At 43.0% G+C, this 17,849-nt stretch overlaps 1 protein-coding gene across 2 annotated transcripts; it reads left to right on the top strand.

Annotated features, from left to right (window-relative positions):
• On the top strand, positions 1-14,963 carry urm1 (ubiquitin related modifier 1). 2 transcript variants are annotated; one of them, XM_029708576.1, is made up of 5 exons: positions 1-102; positions 4,904-4,974; positions 12,488-12,569; positions 13,602-13,650; positions 14,077-14,963. In XM_029708576.1, exons 1-5 carry the CDS (start codon positions 68-70, stop codon positions 14,143-14,145), a joined length of 306 nt encoding a protein of 101 aa, XP_029564436.1. In that variant the 5' UTR covers positions 1-67; the 3' UTR covers positions 14,146-14,963. The 2 variants fall into 2 exon arrangements, with proteins under 2 accessions (XP_029564436.1, XP_029564437.1); XM_029708577.1 differs by lacking the exon at positions 1-102 and adding an exon at positions 1,318-1,354.
• Positions 14,964-17,849: the final 2,886 nt, after the last annotated feature.

Genomic DNA, 17,849 nt, shown 5'->3' with positions numbered 1-17,849 from the left:
AGAAGATCATTGGATAGCGTCACTTACAGCGCCGGTGTGTAAACTTCCTGCTTCCGACGACAACAATATGGCGGCGCCCATAGCGATACACCTGGAGTTTGGGTTGGTATAAAATACGTTTTTGTTAGTTTGACACATCCTTTGTACATTTTCAAACACATTTAACAAGACGTCGTCTGTTCTCAGTCGTCGTCTTACTTTCAAAAGGCAGAAAATACATTGTTGCTTTTAACTATCGCAAATATGGCGCTAGTGCTACAGTGCATGAGAAAATGACTCGTGCAGTCGCAAATTAACGCTAAACCAATGCATGACTATAGTTTAACAAACTAATGTTAGGTATCTAGCTAGCTAGGTTGCTGCGTTTAGGAATAGATTATCATGAATTACTAGCTTTGTTCTGGTTCATCGCGCGACGACAATAAATAGTTGCCTCTGCTCAGTTTTATTTATTATATATATTTTTTTTTATTTATTTATTTACAATTAATATACTTTCGCAAATCACCAAGTAATGATGTTGCTAGAGTGCAGGGTGTAAACGTTTTGTTTTTTTAAGAGTGTAGGGTGTATGCCAACAGATTAGCTCTGGTACTCACATACTGCCGCAAGCGCGTGGACCAGAGCTAGTCTGTCCGTATCAAAAGTCGATCATTTCGTATTTTTTGAGAAATTACCCCCTGAGCAGACAGACAAGTTATCTAACTCTAGCAACTGTGCAGTAATGCGAAGGAAAAGAAAGAAGCATTTGTGGACAGGTACTGTCACAAGCTAGTGCACGTCTCAACTGAGGGCATCCACTTCTCTGACTCTGTTATGCAGTAATTGTCAAATCTAATTACAGTGTTGCATTCTGTAAAAGAATACTGCTCCACAGTGTGTGACACACTGCACTAAGAAAAGGCATACAGGACGTCTGTGATTGTAGCCTAAAAGCATTTATTCTGTCCTGACTTGGATGCCATGTGATGACAGCATTTGTCTGTCATATAGGGAGAGGGACGAACGCTTTAAGATGTAGGAGATGAGAGAAGTAGTGTTTGAGACTGAGAGAACTGGTTGACCCCAGTGAGTGAGCGAGTGTTCCAGTAGTCATACAGGAACTTTGCTCAATCGTATAGGATAAATGCAGTTCTCTGTCATAGACTATATAGGATAGGGATGAATGCGTTAAAAAATGTTGTAGTTGATGAGCGAACACAGTGTTTGCTTAAACCTCGTTGACCCCAGAGAGTGAGTGATTCATTACTAGGCGTGCTTCTCTCGCTCGATCTCTCTTTGCATAGATATACTGGGCCCTGGGCCAGCTCGGCACCAGCGCGACTGAATGACAACTCTGCATTCTCCAGGCGATGTGAGCTCTCTTTCTAGTGACCCGGCCTGCACCTGCAGCAGCCGAACACACACACGCACAGTCTATCTTTGCTTCTATCTCTTGTGCTCACCCCTATATCTTTGCCACTTGACTCGCTCTCTTTCCATCTCCTGCGCGCTCATATGTTTCCATTGTTTATTTCACTCGCTCTGGCATTTTGCATATTAACAGTTAGCATTAGACGCACACAGACGTTTCGAAAAGAGAAAGACGTTTGAAATGGTATTAACTCTCCTCTCTCTTCTGTGCAGGGAGAGAGGCGACTAATGTTTGTCTCGTGCTGGCAGGCTAGTCACTGCTGGTCCGTTTACTAGGATGTGTCCACTATCTGCTTACTATGTGGGTTGACGGTAGAGCTGGGCGATGTATCAAATAAACGTTGTTTCTGTCGCACGGCAATGCGGCACCATGTACCGTCGTCAGCATTTTAACCACAGACTGTTAGGTGTTAGCTATCTAGTCTGTGTTTTTATCAATGTGCAATGAGCATAGAAACACGCATGCACATAATGAATGGAAAAACTCGTTCGCACTTGATTTCAACGTCTCAACAAAGTGGACAGGCAGGCATGCTGTTCAAACAGTTGGAGACGGACTGGTGGGTGTGTTCATAACAGATCGACTGTTCTACTTTGTTAGCGGTAAAATAGATCAAAGTTGGCTAAACTTGGAATATAAATATTAGCTGCACTAGCAGGTGGGCTTGTCCTTGAGATATTGTTTATGAGACCTGTGTTCATTTTCTATAATGCCCGCTAAAACAAGTAAGGTCATTGTTGGTGGCGATCTGCACGGTCCTGGTTACATTTGGAACAAAAAGCATTTTCATGGACAGACTTGAAAGCCAGATCAGTCATTAGTGCAAAAACAAAAGCAGGTTAAACTATTTTGTTTAAATAATTAGTGGTTGTGGAATGCTTTTCTTTAGCTTAGGTATAATTTTCCATGTTTTGAATTATTTAGATTATTGCAGACTGTTTAAATGCAGTGTATTGAGCTTTAATTGAGCAACTAAGCTTATTTATATATATATATATATATATATAATGGCCAAAAGTATGTGGACACCCTTTCAAATGAGTGAATTTGGCTATTTCAGCCACACCTGTTGCTGACGTTAAAATGGCCTGTACTGTATGGCTCGGTGACTTTCAACGTGGCACCATCATAGGATGCCACCTTTCCAACAAGTCAGGTCATCAAATTTCTGCCCTGCTAGAGCTACCCCGGTCAACTGTAAATGCTGTTATTGTGAAGTGGAAACATCTAGGAGCAACAACTGCTCAGCTGCGAAGTGGTAGGCCACACAAGCTCACAGAACGGGACCACCGAGTGCTGAAGCGTGTAGTGTGTAAACATCTTCTGTCCTCGGTGGCAACACTCACTACCGAGTTCCAAACTGCCTCTGCAATCAACCTCAGCACAATAACTGTTCGCCGGGAGCTTCATGAAATGGGTTTCCAAGGCCGAGCAGCAGATTCAGTGATGAATCACGCTTCACCATCTCACGCTACCTGCTCGAATGCATAGTACCAACTGTAAAATTTGGTGGAGGAGGAATAATGGTCTGGGGCTGTTTTTCATGGTTCGGTCTAGGCCCTTTAGTTCCAGTGAAGGGAAATCTTAACACTACAGCATACAATGACATTCTAGACGGTTCTGTGCTGCCAACTTTGTGGCAACAGTTTGATGAAGGCCCTTTCCTGTTTCAGCATGACAATGCTCCCGTGCACAAAGAAAGGTCCATACAGAAATGGTTTGTCGAGATCGCTGTGGAAGAACTTGACTGGCCTGCACAGAGCCCTGACCTCAACCCCATCTAACACCTTTCGGATTAATTAGAATGCAGACTTCGAGCCAGGCCTAATCGCCCAACATCAGTGCCTGACCTCCCTAATGCTCTTGTGGCTGAATGGAAGCAAGTCCCCGCATCAATGTTCCAACATCTAGTGGAAAGCCTTCCCAGAAGAGTGGAGGCAGTTATAGCATCAAAGGGGGGACCAACTATACATTAATGCCCATGATTTTGGAATGAGATGTTTGACGAGCAGTTGTCCACATACTTTTGGTCATGTAGTGTATATTGTGAATAAGTTTGAAAAAATCGAGATATGAGGGGAGGTTGCCAAGAACCCGATGGTCACTCTGACAGAGCTTCAGAGTTCCTCTGTGGAGATGGGAGAACCTCCCAGAAGGATAACCATCTCTGCAGCACTTCACCAAACAGGCCTGGTGGAGTGGCCAGACGGAAGCCACTCCTCAATAAAAAGCACATGACAGCCCGCTTGGAGTTTGCCGAAAGGCACCTAGAAGACTGAGACCATGAGAAACAAGATTCTCTGGTCTGATGAAACCAAGATTGAATTATTTGGCCTGAATGCCAAACATCACGTCTGGAGGAAACCTGGCACCATCCTTACGGTGAAGCATGGTCGTAGCATCATGCTGTGGGGATGTTTTTCAGCGGTAAGGACTGGGAGACTAGTCAGGAAATCCTTGTGAAAACCTGCTCCAGAGCGCTCAGGACCTCAGACAGGGGTGAAGGTTCACCTTCTAACAGGACATGGACCCTAAGCACACAACCAAGACAACACAGGAGTGGCTTCGGGACACGTCTCTGAATGTCCTTGAGTGGCCCAGCCAGAGCCCAGACTTGAACCCGATCAAACATCTTTGGAGAGACCTGAAAATAGCTGTGCAGCGATACTCTCCAGCCAACCATCCAAACTCCCCAAATACTGGTGTGCCAAGCTTATAGCGACATACCCAAAGGACTGGAGGCTGTAATCGCTGCCAAAGGTGCTGCAACAAAGTACTGAGTAAAGGGTCTGAATACTTAAGTAAATGTGATATTTCATTTTTATTTATGTTTTATTAGCAAAAAATGTTACAACTATTTTTGCTTTGTCATTATGGGGTATTGTGTGTAGATTGATGAGGATGATTTTTTTTTAAATAAGGCTGTAACTTAACAAAATGTGGGAAAAGTCAAGGGATCTGAATACTTTCCGAATGCACTGTTTATAGCCTAGTCCCTCGCAAATAGATGGTCCCCTTATAGCCCCTATTCTTGGGTGGTGGCTTTCAGTTGCCTCTCGGATGTCTGTCTCTGTCCTTGTTGAGGGAGGCCAGTGGGACCTGTTGTAATGGTCTGAAGGGGAGGCTCACCGCTGTGATATGATATGCTTTATTGAATTATCTCTGCTGGCGTCCGATGCCACACACTAGTTCACTGCAGGGGAGCCCCATCTCCCTATTCTTCAGTGCCTCACCTCTCCCCACCTCTATTCTTCCCTTTTTCTTTACCATATCTTCTCGTATTCTTCAGTGTCTCTATTCTCCACAGCCCGTTCTCCTTTCCTCGGGGATTAACTCACCACCGTGCCCTCTAATTCCAGATTATGTTAATCTAATACCACCCTGGCTGCACTTTTTATTTACCAATTCAATATGACACTGAAAAGTTACTCTACCAACCTAGTGATAACTATGGAACAGATATGTAATGAAATGCCCTTTACTTCCTAGGGGAGGGGCGGAGCTACTGTTTGGCAGCGTGAAGGAGCATCATGTGACCCTGCCCAACCAATCAGAACCCTGTGAGTACAACTTGTTTATCAACATTGTTGTTGATCAATTGTCAATGAATATTTACTCTCATTTAGTATATATTTTTTTTAAGAGACATTACTTGAAGCCAAGGATAGGCCCTGATTATGCAGTACAGACTGATTCTGCACAGTTCTGTTTTTAAAACAGACCACTAACTGAATTCAGTTTAAATTCAGTGACTGAAGGATGATGGTGTGGTATTTCTGCCTCCTCTGATTGCCTCCCCTCCCCCTCTTAATTGATCCTAAGAAAATAGCCTTTCGCTTCCATGTGACTAAACAAAACTCAACTGTCACGTGCATAGATGACTTCATTAGTTCAATATATCTCCTCCCTTTCTCCTCTAACGCCGGCTAAAAGGGAGGAGGGGGTTGTGCGTTAGCCGCTCTTATGGCCCCTACTCAGCGGGAGCTAATATGCAGAGACAAAACCCCAGTACAAATCATACTAAATCATGCTGCTCTATCTTTCTGCTCTCTCTCTTTCTCCGGCATCCATCTCTCTCTCCCACCACTGTTGTCCTTGTGTCTGCCCTCTCCCTTCTCTCCCCCTCCCTCCATCACTCTCTCTCTGACCTCTCTCAGCCCTTGTTCACATGGTGCCTGGACAGCTGTTGAGCTGGCCATGCTAGCCAGTGGCCTGCCTGCCTGTCTGGTTGCCTTGGCCCCTCAGTTCGGCCAACCCCCCCCACCTCCCCTCCTTCTCCATTGAAAATTGTGTATAAAACAGTCCACTCACCCCCCTCATCTCCCCTCTCTCATTCCAGTCTTTCCTCAGTAACCATGGTGTTGGAGCCCCCTCCTTCCTTCCCTCTCCAGCACCACCAACATCTGTGAGCCACCCCGGGCCTTGACCCATTCTTCTCCTAACTGCTCCATTATTAGGCCTCATTCACTTGTAAATGCAGCCAGTGATACTGTTGTTGGGTCTTCCATCCACAACGCAAAGTCAGGGAGAAAAGGAGAGGTAGGGGTGGCTGTGGAGGAGAAGAAGAAGGAAGGGGGCCCGGGAAGGGGTGTTTGAGTATTTGGGGACAATTGTGACAAAGCCTCCAAGTTCTTTTTGTGTAAAATCATTTTGGGGGGTTGGCGGGATGGACGAGTGGCCCTGTTTCCTCTCTCTATCCATCTATTCCTGTGCTCTCCTGGTGGAAATAGGGAAGTGAAAGTAGGTAGAATGGAGGAAAAGGTCTCCTAAAACTGCCTATCTCATCCCCAGAGGAGGAGGCCTACTGCAGTGGAACTGCAGCTCATCACACTCAACTGGTTTTACTCCTTTCATTCATAGCACAGCACCTCAGAGCCATCTCCTGTGATTTACTCCTTTCATTCATAGTGCAGCACCTCAGAGCCATCTCCTGTGATTTACTCCTTTCATTCATAGTACAGCACCTCAGAGCCATCTCCTGTGATTTACTCCTTTCATTCATAGTACAGCACCTCAGAGCCATCTCCTGTGATTTACTCCTTTCATTCATAGTACAGCACCTCAGAGCCATCTCCTGTGATTTACTTCTTTCATTCATAGTACAGCACCTCAGAGCCATCTCCTGTGATTTACTCCTTTCATTCATAGTACAGCACCTCAGAGCCATCTCCTGTGATTTACTCCTTTCATTCATAGTACAGCACCTCAGAGCCATCTCCTGTGATTTACTTCTTTCATTCATAGTACAGCACCTCAGAGCCATCTCCTGTGATTTACTCCTTTCATTCATAGTACAGCCCCTCAGAGCCACCTCCTGTGATTTACTCCTTTCATTCATAGTACAGCACCTCAGAGCCATCTCCTGTGATTTACTTCTTTCATTCATAGTACAGCACCTCCAGAGCCATCTCCTGTGATTTACTCCTTTCATTCATAGTACAGCACCTCAGAGCCATCTCCTGTGATTTACTCCTTTCATTCATAGTACAGCACCTCAGAGCCACCTCCTGTGATTTACTCCTTTCATTCATAGTACAGCACCTCAGAGCCACCTCCTGTGATTTACTCCTTTCATTCATAGTACAGCACCTCAGAGCCATCTCCTGTGATTTACTTATTTCATTCATAGTACAGCACCTCAGAGCCATCTCCTGTGATTTACTTATTTCATTCATAGTACAGCACCTCAGAGCCATCTCCTGTGATTTACTCCTTTCATTCATAGTACAGCACCTCAGAGCCATCTCCTGTGATTTACTCCTTTCATTCATAGTACAGCACCTCAGAGCCATCTCCTGTGATTTACTCCTTTCATTCATAGTACAGCACCTCAGAGCCATCTCCTGTGATTTACTCCTTTCATTCATAGTACAGCACCTCAGAGCCATCTCCTGTGATTTACTTATTTCATTCATAGTACAGCACCTCAGAGCCATCTCTTGTGATTTACTCCTTCCATTCATAGTACAGCACCTCAGAGTCATCTCGGGTATAGATGTAGTTAAATCAGTGACATTGAAGTCATTCTATTCGTAAACGGAACCAAAGTAGGAGGGACCTACGTTTTAGTTGCAAAACGTTTTGCTACGGTGGAAAATGTTTTTTAGTGGAGGCCAAAGGCACATTCTTTTTGTATCCTATTTTGTCACATCCTTTTTAGTAGACTACCGTTCAAAAGTTTGGGGTCACTTTGAAATGTCTTTGTTTTTGAAAGAAAAGCAAATGTTTTGTCATTTAAAATAACATGAAATTGATCAGAAATACAGTGTAGACATTGTTAATGTCTTAAATGACTATTGTAGCTGGAAACAGCAGATTTTTTTATGGAATATCTACATAGGCGTACAGAGGCACATTATCAGCAACCATCACTCCTGTGTTCCAATGGCACGTTGTGTTAACTAATCCAAGTTTATCATTTTAAAAGGATAATTGATCATTAGAAAACCCTTTTGCAATTATGTTCGCACAGCTGAAAACTGTTGTGCTGATTAAAGAAACAATAAACCTTGCTTTCTTTAGACTAGTTGAGTATCTGGAGCATCAGCATTTGTGGGTTCGATTACAGGCTCAAAATGGCCAGAAACAGCGAACTTTCTTCTGAAACTCGTCAGTCTATTCTTGTTCTGAGAAATGAAGGCTATTCCATGCGAGAAATTGCCAAGAAACTGAAGATCTCGTACGATGCTGTGTACTACACCCTTCACAGAACAGCGCAAACAGGCTCTAACCAGAATAGAAAGGAAAGAGGAGTGGGAGGCCCCGGTGCACAACTGAGCAAGAGGACAGGTACATGTCTAGTTTGAGAAACAGACGTCTCACAAGTCCTCAACTGCCAGCTTCATTAAATAGTACCCGCAAAACACAAGTCTCAACTTCAACAGTGAAGAGGCGACTCTGGGATGCTGGCCTTCCAGGCAGATTTGCAAAGAAAAAGCTATATCTCAGTCTGGCCAATAAAAAGAAAAGATTAAGATGGGCAAAATAACACAGACACTGGACAGAGGAAGATTGGAAAAAAGTGTTATGGACAGACGAATCTAAGTTTGAGGTGTTCGGCTTTGAACGTACTCTTGAAAGTGGTAATGGTAGAATGCACAAGGTGACATTTCTAAAATGGGGTGGTGCATCATCAGTTCCTCTTGTCAGTCATTGCATACCGTGTTTGGGAAACCTTGATTTAGCAGATGCTCTTATCCAGAGCCATTTATTTTTCTATTGTGTTAATATTTTTCTTTGCTAATTTTCGTTCTTTTTAACTCTGCATTGTTGGGAAAGGACTCGTAAATAAGCATTTCACGGTGAAGTCTACACCTGTTGTATTCGGCACATGTTACAAGACATTTGATTTTTGAGATACGCAGAAAAAATGAAAAGATGCTGGAGGGGTGCTTGACGCCATCTGTCAAGCATGGTGGAGGCAATGTGATGGTCTGGGGGTGCTTTGGTGATGGTAAAGTGGGAGATTTGTACAGGGTAAAAGGGATCTTGAAGGAAGGCTATCACTCCATTTTGCAACGCCATGCCATACCCTGTGGACGGCGCTTAATTGGAGCCAATTTCCTCTTTCCAATTTCCAGGACAATGACCCAAAGCACAACTCCAAACTATGCAAGAACTATTTAGGGAAGAAGCAGTCAGCTGGTATTCTGTCTATATTGGAGTGGGCAGCACAGTCACCAGATCTCAACCCTATTGAGCTGTTGTGGGAGCAGCTTGACCGTATGGTACGTAAGAAGTGCCCATCAAGCCATTCCAACTTGTGGGAGGTGCTTCAGGAAGCATGGGGTGAAATCTCTTCAGATTACCTCAACAAATTGACAACTAGAGAACACCAAAGGTCTGCAAGGCTGTAATTGCTGCAAATGGAGGATTCTTTGACGAAAGCAAAGTTTGAAGGACACAATTATTATTTCAATTAAAAATCATTATTTATAACCTTGTCAACGTCTTGACAATATTTCCTATTCATTTTGCGAATCATTTCATGTATGTTTTCATGGAAAACAAGGACATTTCTAAGTGACCCAAAACTTTTGAGCGGTAGTGTAGGTGTGTGGTGTGCGTTTTTCGTTTGTTTGTTTGTCAATACGTGTGTCTGTTAATGACTGTGTGTGTGAGTGACCGTGTTGAAGTGTGTGTGTCCACTCCCCTGCTAGACCCCATAGTAGAGGGAACTGTGAGGGATTGATAGGAGTCGTTTGGGTTGTTCTGACCTCTACAAACAAAGATTTGGTCTCCGTGGCAGTGTAGTTTCCAGGACAACCTTAACACAAAAGTTGACCAGAGCAGAGAATGCGAGCCTAGGATGACCTTGTTGATCTGCTGTCCGCTGGACCGCTGTGTGTGTGTGTGTGTGTGTGTGCGCGTGTGCGCGTGTGTGTGAGAGAATCCCTTTCTGAATCCTCAATATTTCTCTTTAACCCCTGTGAGTGATTGATGACCCTGGCGCTGAATCCCCCCCCGCCTAAGATCCCAACCCCCCCCCCCCCTATCCCACACACGTCACAGAAAATGTCCCATCACACATCTCCAGCAAGATGGATGACTTTATTTCCTCCCACCCACAGATAACCACAATAATAGCACGGAGAGAACGAGGGGAATTAAGAGGAAAGAAAAAGAGAGGGAATGCTTTGAGCCCGCCGTTCAGACGCCCTCTCCCCTCCGACCCAAACAGCGCTATCCCATAATGCACCTGCACGGAGCCTGTGACGCACATTCCTCATATTCCTCCTCCTCTCCATTGTTGTCCTCCATCATCCTCGGCCCGCCCCACCTGCACTCTTCCTACCCCACCAGCCTATGGATGGGCTGAAACACAAACGGGGTCGTATTCACTAGGCACCAAACGACAGAAAACTGGCTGAATCGGGGAGGGACTACCTGAACTTGTCCAATAAGAAACTCTTGTTTTCTGTTGCATATCCTAATGAGTACGACCCAGGACAATGAAAGCAGAGGCCAGGAGAACCTTCATCTCTGCCCCCTCGGCCACCCTGACCTCTGTCTCTCTGAAGGAAAATCGACAGGAGGGGGGTTGCGATAGACTTCAGTCGGTTTTTGCGAGAGTGTAGAGAGTATCTTGCTCCCACAAAGGCGAAATTATGAGAGTGGAGTGATTGGCTTCTTTTTTTAGAGCTGTGCTGAGGTGCAAGTCAATATTCATTGCCTTTGCTCTGCATCACTCTTCTTTATAGGTGCTGGAGAGAGGGAAGAGAGAGCGGGGGAAGAGGAGAGAGAGCGGGGGAAGAGGAGAGGGAGCGGGGGAAGAGGAGAGGGAGCGGGGGGGAAAGGAGAGAGAGAGAGAGAGAGAGAGAAGGCGTTCTAGGGAGGGGGGGAGGAAGGAAGGTAGGCCGATCATTACACTCGTGAAGAGTCCAATTAACCTGATACTGCCCCCCCCCCCCACACCTCAGAGGTGCACTATAAAGCCCCACCAAACACTTCTACAAAACCCTACAGTACACCCAGGTAATAGGATTGTTTTGTAACGAGCAGAGAGCCTAGATGTTTTAGAAGGGCTGGATTCCACAACTCCCATACAAGCGGTTTCCGCTTCATCAATGTCCACAGAACCACTGGTGTAGAGTAAGACTGGTGTTAGCTCTGTGAAGAGCTTTCTCTCTGTCTCTGTCTGATGGGCTGTCTGCCTGTAGACTGGCCCCTGTGCTTCTTTTACATGTACTTTCTGTGACATGCCCTGTTCAGAGGTTATGGACCTGAATAGCACATCAGTGGCGATGGCAATAATGAAATGATTCTACGCTTTAGTGAGCATTGAGCACAGCCTCGTCACATTTTCTCAAACGCCCTACCGCCAGATATGACTTCCGCCGCGACGTTGACTTTGCTGTTTTCTATGTCCTTTCACTTCTTTCTCCCCTTCTCTCTTTCCCTCCCTCCCTCCCTCTCACATCAGCACTGAGCGAACTGGTTGGATCCGGTGAGAGAGGCTGATGATGCTGTGTTAGAGATGGGGAGGCTGGTGTGTGTGTTTCTGTGATATGGGAAACTGCAGTCCCAGTCCTGCTCTCGTATGCCATCGCGAGGCCTTGTCCTCCTGTACATCTGCAGACGGCCATGATCTTATAAGAACACATCGTTTGTTTTATAAGGAACCACACACTGCATTCCCACGGACAGTAATGAATGCTTAGGTTACAGTATATGGAATCGTATCGAATGGCGGAGAGAGGATATTATAATTGTGTGTGTGTGTGTGTGTGTGTGTGTGTGTGTGTGTGTTGCTCTCGTAACCCGACGGTTCGCTATATGTTGTTCTCTGTAGCCCGACGGTTCAAGTAGCTCAAGCCATTGTTAACTCGAGGTCATTTTTCCAAACAACAGCCGATTTGTTCCAGAGGTCAGACTCACTTTAAATATCACTGACGTTCAAGTTCTTAAAAAGACACGAATGTGTTTTATTTTCAAATGCATATAGACACACAATAATGTGAATTCCTTGTTTTGGGCTTTGCATTTTCTGTCAATCAATTCCGAATCTCCGTTTTAGAAGCGGTTTCCTGGACAGAGATTTAAGCTATTTCTCTCTTTCAAAAGGCAGAACATTTCAATCAACGGAAAAATATTTATTTCGTTATTAATCCAGGAATAGGCTTCATCTGAATCTGGGAAACCGGACCTTTCGGGTTTACGAGGACAGCACTGCATGCATACCATGCACACCTCCACTTAGGAAGTGGAGGATTATATATGTCAGGATGTTATCCATTTAAAAGCTCCTTTTATATTTGAACCTCTTTGTTTACCAAGAGACCCTAATATAAAACCTAATGTCCCAGAGGTGAATGAGGGCGATGGCTGGCTTCGAGACGTCTCTCTCCATCCCCCTCAGCATCTCACACACACACACACACACACATATACACACATACACACCGTGATCTCTGGTGATCCCTGGTCCCTCTGTCGCGTCACATCGACCGGCTGGGACGGGGGGCTGGACCATGCACCTTGAACTCTGACCCCTGTCTCTGCTTCTGTCTGTGTACCTGTGTGTGTGTGTGTGTGTGTGTGTGTGTGTGTGTGTGTGTGTGTGTGTGTGTGTAGGGGACATGAAGCAGCTGCTGGTATGGATCAGAGGGAACATGCTGAAGGAACGGCCAGAGCTCTTTGTCCAGGGAGATACTGTGTGAGTATTATATACACACACACACACACCGCAATAACAATTTTACTGATCGACTGTTTATTATTTTTGGGGTGAAACAGTTACAAATGGAGCGATGCAGACAAATGTTTATATTTGCCCAAAATGCGAAAGGCACAGCCATCATTAAAGGAGATGGATACTACCGGACAGACAGGAGTTGTGGTTTGTGGATGCTCTGTCCTCCTCACCCATTATAGACTTTTATTGTTCCTTTTTTATAGGGTCTATTTATAGGGGTAACTAGCTAATGAAGGGAGGACATGTGAGAGAGGGAGGAAATCTGCGCTATTTCCTATAGACTCTATAGATCTGTCTACTCTTAATCATTGTAGTTCACACATTGTATTCCAAACTGGGATTCTTTGCTTTTAACCTGAAAACAGACATTTTTTTAACAGCTGCACCACATTAGTGGAGGCTGTTTTAATGCTTTATTTATTTTTTTACATTTTAGTAATTTAGCAGATGCTCTTATCCAGAGCGACTTCCGGTAGTGAGTGCATACGTTTTCATACTGGTCCCCCGTGGGAATCGAACCCACAACCTTACCAACTGGGTCACGCGGGACGATATTTTGAGGTGTACTGGCTATGTCAGGGGGAGGTTATGTATTTTATGCAGTATGGAAAGGGGAAGTGTGTTTTTGAAGCTAAAGCAGCCTATCAGAGCATCGCGTGTAGCCCTCTCTGACTCCGTGACGTCAAGAGCTCACCGACCGCGGTGGGGATGGAGGCAACTTCACACACACAGCTAGAGAAACGAAACGACCTGCGGTCAGCTACCATAGTCAGATTTAACCGGGCTACCGCAGTCCCCAACACCCCGTCTACATCACATGATCACACACACCCGACCTGCGTCCTCCTGTGATGTGTAAAACGCACGCATGCGATTTTTTTTTTTTTTATTAGATTTTTTTCCTTCGTTGTGTAGAATTATCTTCAGACTAGATTGCCTTACTTGTGTGTCTGAGGTGTTCAATGCTCTTGTCTTTTTCCTTGATTTTAATAGGAGGCCTGGGATCTTGGTACTTATCAATGATGCCGACTGGGAATTGATGGTGGGTGTTCTATCGGAGTGTGTGTTGGGTGTAAAAGACTAAACACAAAAAGCTCACGCACCTTGTTCATTTGCACGGTACACGGATTCTGTATCTGATTCTGCTACAGCGTACATCTAAAAACTATATCTGTCTTTTGAAACTAAATGCATTTAAAAATAGATATATGTATGAGCACCCTTTTTGATACCATTTCTGTGTTGTTTTTTTACAGAAGCAAATCCACGCTGCCTTTTGTCTATCTCCTCCATGTCTTTTCTATTTACATATTATAGCATACGTGTGTATGTCTCTCTTTCCTTATTTAAACATATGTATTTGTATATTTTAAATATCCCTAGCATGCATGTGTCTCACACACACACACACACACACACACACACACCTTTTATATAATTTCAATGAATTAAATCTCTCTCTCTGAAGGGTGAGTTGGAGTACGAGCTACAGGACAAGGACAACGTCGTATTCATCTCTACTCTCCATGGAGGTTAGAATACACTGGGTGTAGATGTCCACAGGCAGCTCCACACACAATTGCCCTCACTTCCTCCTACTCCTATTGTTCCACCACAAAACAAAACTCGCTGGACTCTTAGACCTCTCCGCTCCAACCAACCAACCAACCAACCAACCACTGAAAGAACCCTGGGATGCTATGATTTATGTTCTCCAAGACCTCAGCCTGTATTCAATACCTGATCTAGATCATAATTATTACAATTATAAGGACAGGGTGGGCCTGATCCTAGATCAGCACTCCGACTTTTTTTTTTTTAATATGGGTGCTGGTCCTCCAGAATGATTTTATTTATTTGTGGAGTGAAGAGAAGATTTCATCTACGGAGAGGGACTCTATGGTGATGGCGTGAGTCTTTTCAGGGCCACAGTCTAATGAATGTTCTGCTACAGTTCTGTCTCCATTCAAATAGGTTCAGAAGAGACAGTAGGACTTGAGTTGATACTTTTTTTGCCTTGAACTCTGCATGTGATTGATTGGTCAAGAATCATAATAATTTACCACCTTTTTAACTTTTTTTTAATTCACAGACAAATTGCTGCTTCAATCCTTCAATCTACGTTTTGAGACAAAATGGAAATTGAGACCAAAAAAGATGCATTTAGCTTGCTGCAATGATGTAACCATAAACGCATGTATTTAATTGACTTACTAGATCAGATTAATAAAAGAAAAGGATTGCATACTTTAACTCATTTATTACCTATCAAATTGTCTAACTTTCCCTTTCAACAACATCTTTCTTTTTGCTGCAGTGCAGAATAAAAGTCTACTTGAACGATAGGTCACAATTTACTATGCCTCTACATGTCTAAGCATACACAACCTGTTTACGTCGTGGTTTATGTTGTCTATCCTTACCCATTCCCCTATAGCTACACGCATTTGAATAATTTGCTTGACAATGTTATTATTATGGTACGGCATATGTTTTATTATAACGGTCCATATAGGCCAATAATAAGCATTTAAAAGTATTATATCGTGATTTTAAAACTGATCGATGTAAATGGGGTATCGGATTGGAGTTATAGGCTGATTACAGCGGGGATTTAAGGACTATTTCTCCTCAGAGCCCTTGACGTAGAATATTCATAAGATCAACCTGAAAGAAAGACCACGGCGGTTGTGGACTGGGATTTGCAACCGGAAACCATCTGATAATAGTAGCTATAATGCCAATGCAAATTAGCTTCGCGAGAGGGAGAAATGTGGTGCGTCAGTCGGTGCTTGGAAGGTTGAGCTGCAAATTCTAGTGTGCGTGTGTGTGGCGCGAGTGGAAGCCTTTTTTTTGTTGAGGGGGAGAAAGGGCTGAGAAAAGAACACACGGTGTACCCCCGCGGCGTGACCTGTCGAGAGGCCATGAGTCGGTTTGGGCTCCACAAAACACTGGATAATTATCAAAGACTCCAAGCCAGCTAAAGAAACTGCTTGTTTTAGCACGACGTTTTACTGCGTGTATTTATCCAAGTGATTTGTAGAATAGCAGCGCATTTTAATTGAGTTTTAGGGCCCTAAATAAAATAACCAAATACATTTGACGATTGCATTGGTTGTTCTAATTAAATAATTATTAATTATTACCAAAAAAAAATGTATCAGTTGATTGTGTTAAAGCCTTTATGGATGGATTCTTCTAAATGTAAGACGAAAAGTGTCTTTTTGGATTCCTTGCATAAGCCTGGTCTATATGTGAGCTGATTTTTATATTTAAATGACTTTATCTCCATAAACGAGCTTTTCACACCTTTCCATTTATGCACCGTTTCCCAAACTCGGCGTGAAAGTTTTTTTTTTTTTTTCCCAGCACGACGCAGCTGATTCAAATAATCATCAAGCTTTGATCATTTGATTCAGCTGTGTGTAGTGTTAGGGTGAAAACCAAAACGTGCACTGCTTGGGGTCCCGAGGACCGAGTTTGGAAAACGCTGCATTTATGGAAGTTGAATAAGGTTATGTTTAGAAATATAAATCCATTTTATTGTAGTCTTCATAACTATTAATAGGACCTTATGCACGCTTTTTTTTTTTTTAGCATTTAGACCTATACGTTTTCATGATGACCACCCAAAAAAGAAAAAATCTGGTCCCTGCGTTTTATTGGCAAAATAAATATATATATATTTTTTTAAAACATTTATTTTTTTCAGTTACCTCCTTGCATCGTTTTTAGTTGACAGCCAAAATAACACTCCCAAACCAACCATAATATCAGGTTAATGGTGGGGCCTTAATTTACATCAATGCACCTTCGGTCTGAGGATACAGGGGATGGGGGGGATGTGAGATGATGCCGTGCACCCTGCGTTTATAAATGGGGGGTTACGTTTGACCAGCAAAGTAAAGAATCAAGGTTGTAGGCCTCTCCTGTGTCATATGGTTTGAAGATGAGCCCAATTCTACCACATTACTCAAGTCTTTGGCTAAGATTATATAATATTGTCTATTGTAAATATAAGCGTATTACTAACACTATTTGGCTATGTATTGTATGAAATTACTATTATATTTGCATGATTTTGATTAATAATGGTATGGTTCGTTTTTTTTTTTTTTACCAATGTGTAAAACACAAAACGTATTTCTCAAGTCTGATAAATGTTACATAATAAAAAACAAATATCTCAGAAAAATATTCAATTGTTCTTAAATTCACAACCATTACATTTGTATTTCAGCCAAACTGCAGGCAAAGGTGAGTGATGGGGCTGGAGAAATATAACCACAATTCAGAAATGGGCCTGTTGTCTGTCAGATATTTGTTAAGCTATACATCGTTGTACAAAAACATTGTTTAATCGTGTGTGTGTGTGTGTGTGTGTGCGTGCGTGCCTGTGTGACAGAGAGACTTCAAAAATGTTGATCCTCATATATAATCGAACAGGCATTGTGTACTTTATGAAGGCATTCTTATTTACCAGTTTTCTCATACACATTCAGCACTTCTCAGGATGTTGATTAATAATAATAATTTATTTCAACGGATCTTTAACATCTTTTTAAATATATATTTTTAACCAAACGTTTCATTTAGAAACTACAACTGACCGCCAAATTAGGCCAAGGACTGGTTTACGTGATTCAAGTGTCATGCAACTATATTCAGGCCAAGTGTTTTGGCCCCTAACGTCGTCAAACGGTCCCTAACACTGGCATTCTACTGCTCTCTATCCAGCCAAACTCTCTTGACACCTAGTGTACTGCAAATCCATGGCTTTACACTTGTGTAATCAACTATTATGTAAAGATTACAGGTCAGATTTGTTAGGTTTTAGGCCTATGGTTATATTTCAAACCAAATGAAAATAAGCGGTTCTACTATAATTAAAATAGGCTATATACCTATAAATCCTAGGCCTGCCCTAAAATATCGGAATTTATTTTGGAATTAGCGGTACCATTAAAAACACGATCATCCCCCTTTTAAAATGAGATCGTTTATATTTACATATTAGTTCGACAGTTCTGTGAATTATGCAAATAGCTACATAAACAAGACTGATACTTTGATACTAAATCGTGTTTGATATTGCCATGATCAAAGACAACATTTTACTAGACCCATTATGAGGATTATTATCTGAAAAATAACGGTTAAACCAATAGAATTAAAAACACCTATAAAATAAAACAGGTCTATGTTTTCTTGATTTACATCAAACCGAAACCGTCGTGTGGT

This window comes from Salmo trutta, chromosome 23, assembly GCF_901001165.1.
Source record: "Salmo trutta chromosome 23, fSalTru1.1, whole genome shotgun sequence".
Classification (NCBI taxonomy): domain Eukaryota; kingdom Metazoa; phylum Chordata; class Actinopteri; order Salmoniformes; family Salmonidae; genus Salmo; species Salmo trutta.
The sequence above is the reverse complement of the archived record's forward strand: the minus strand, read 5'-3'. Positions and strand labels throughout refer to the sequence as shown.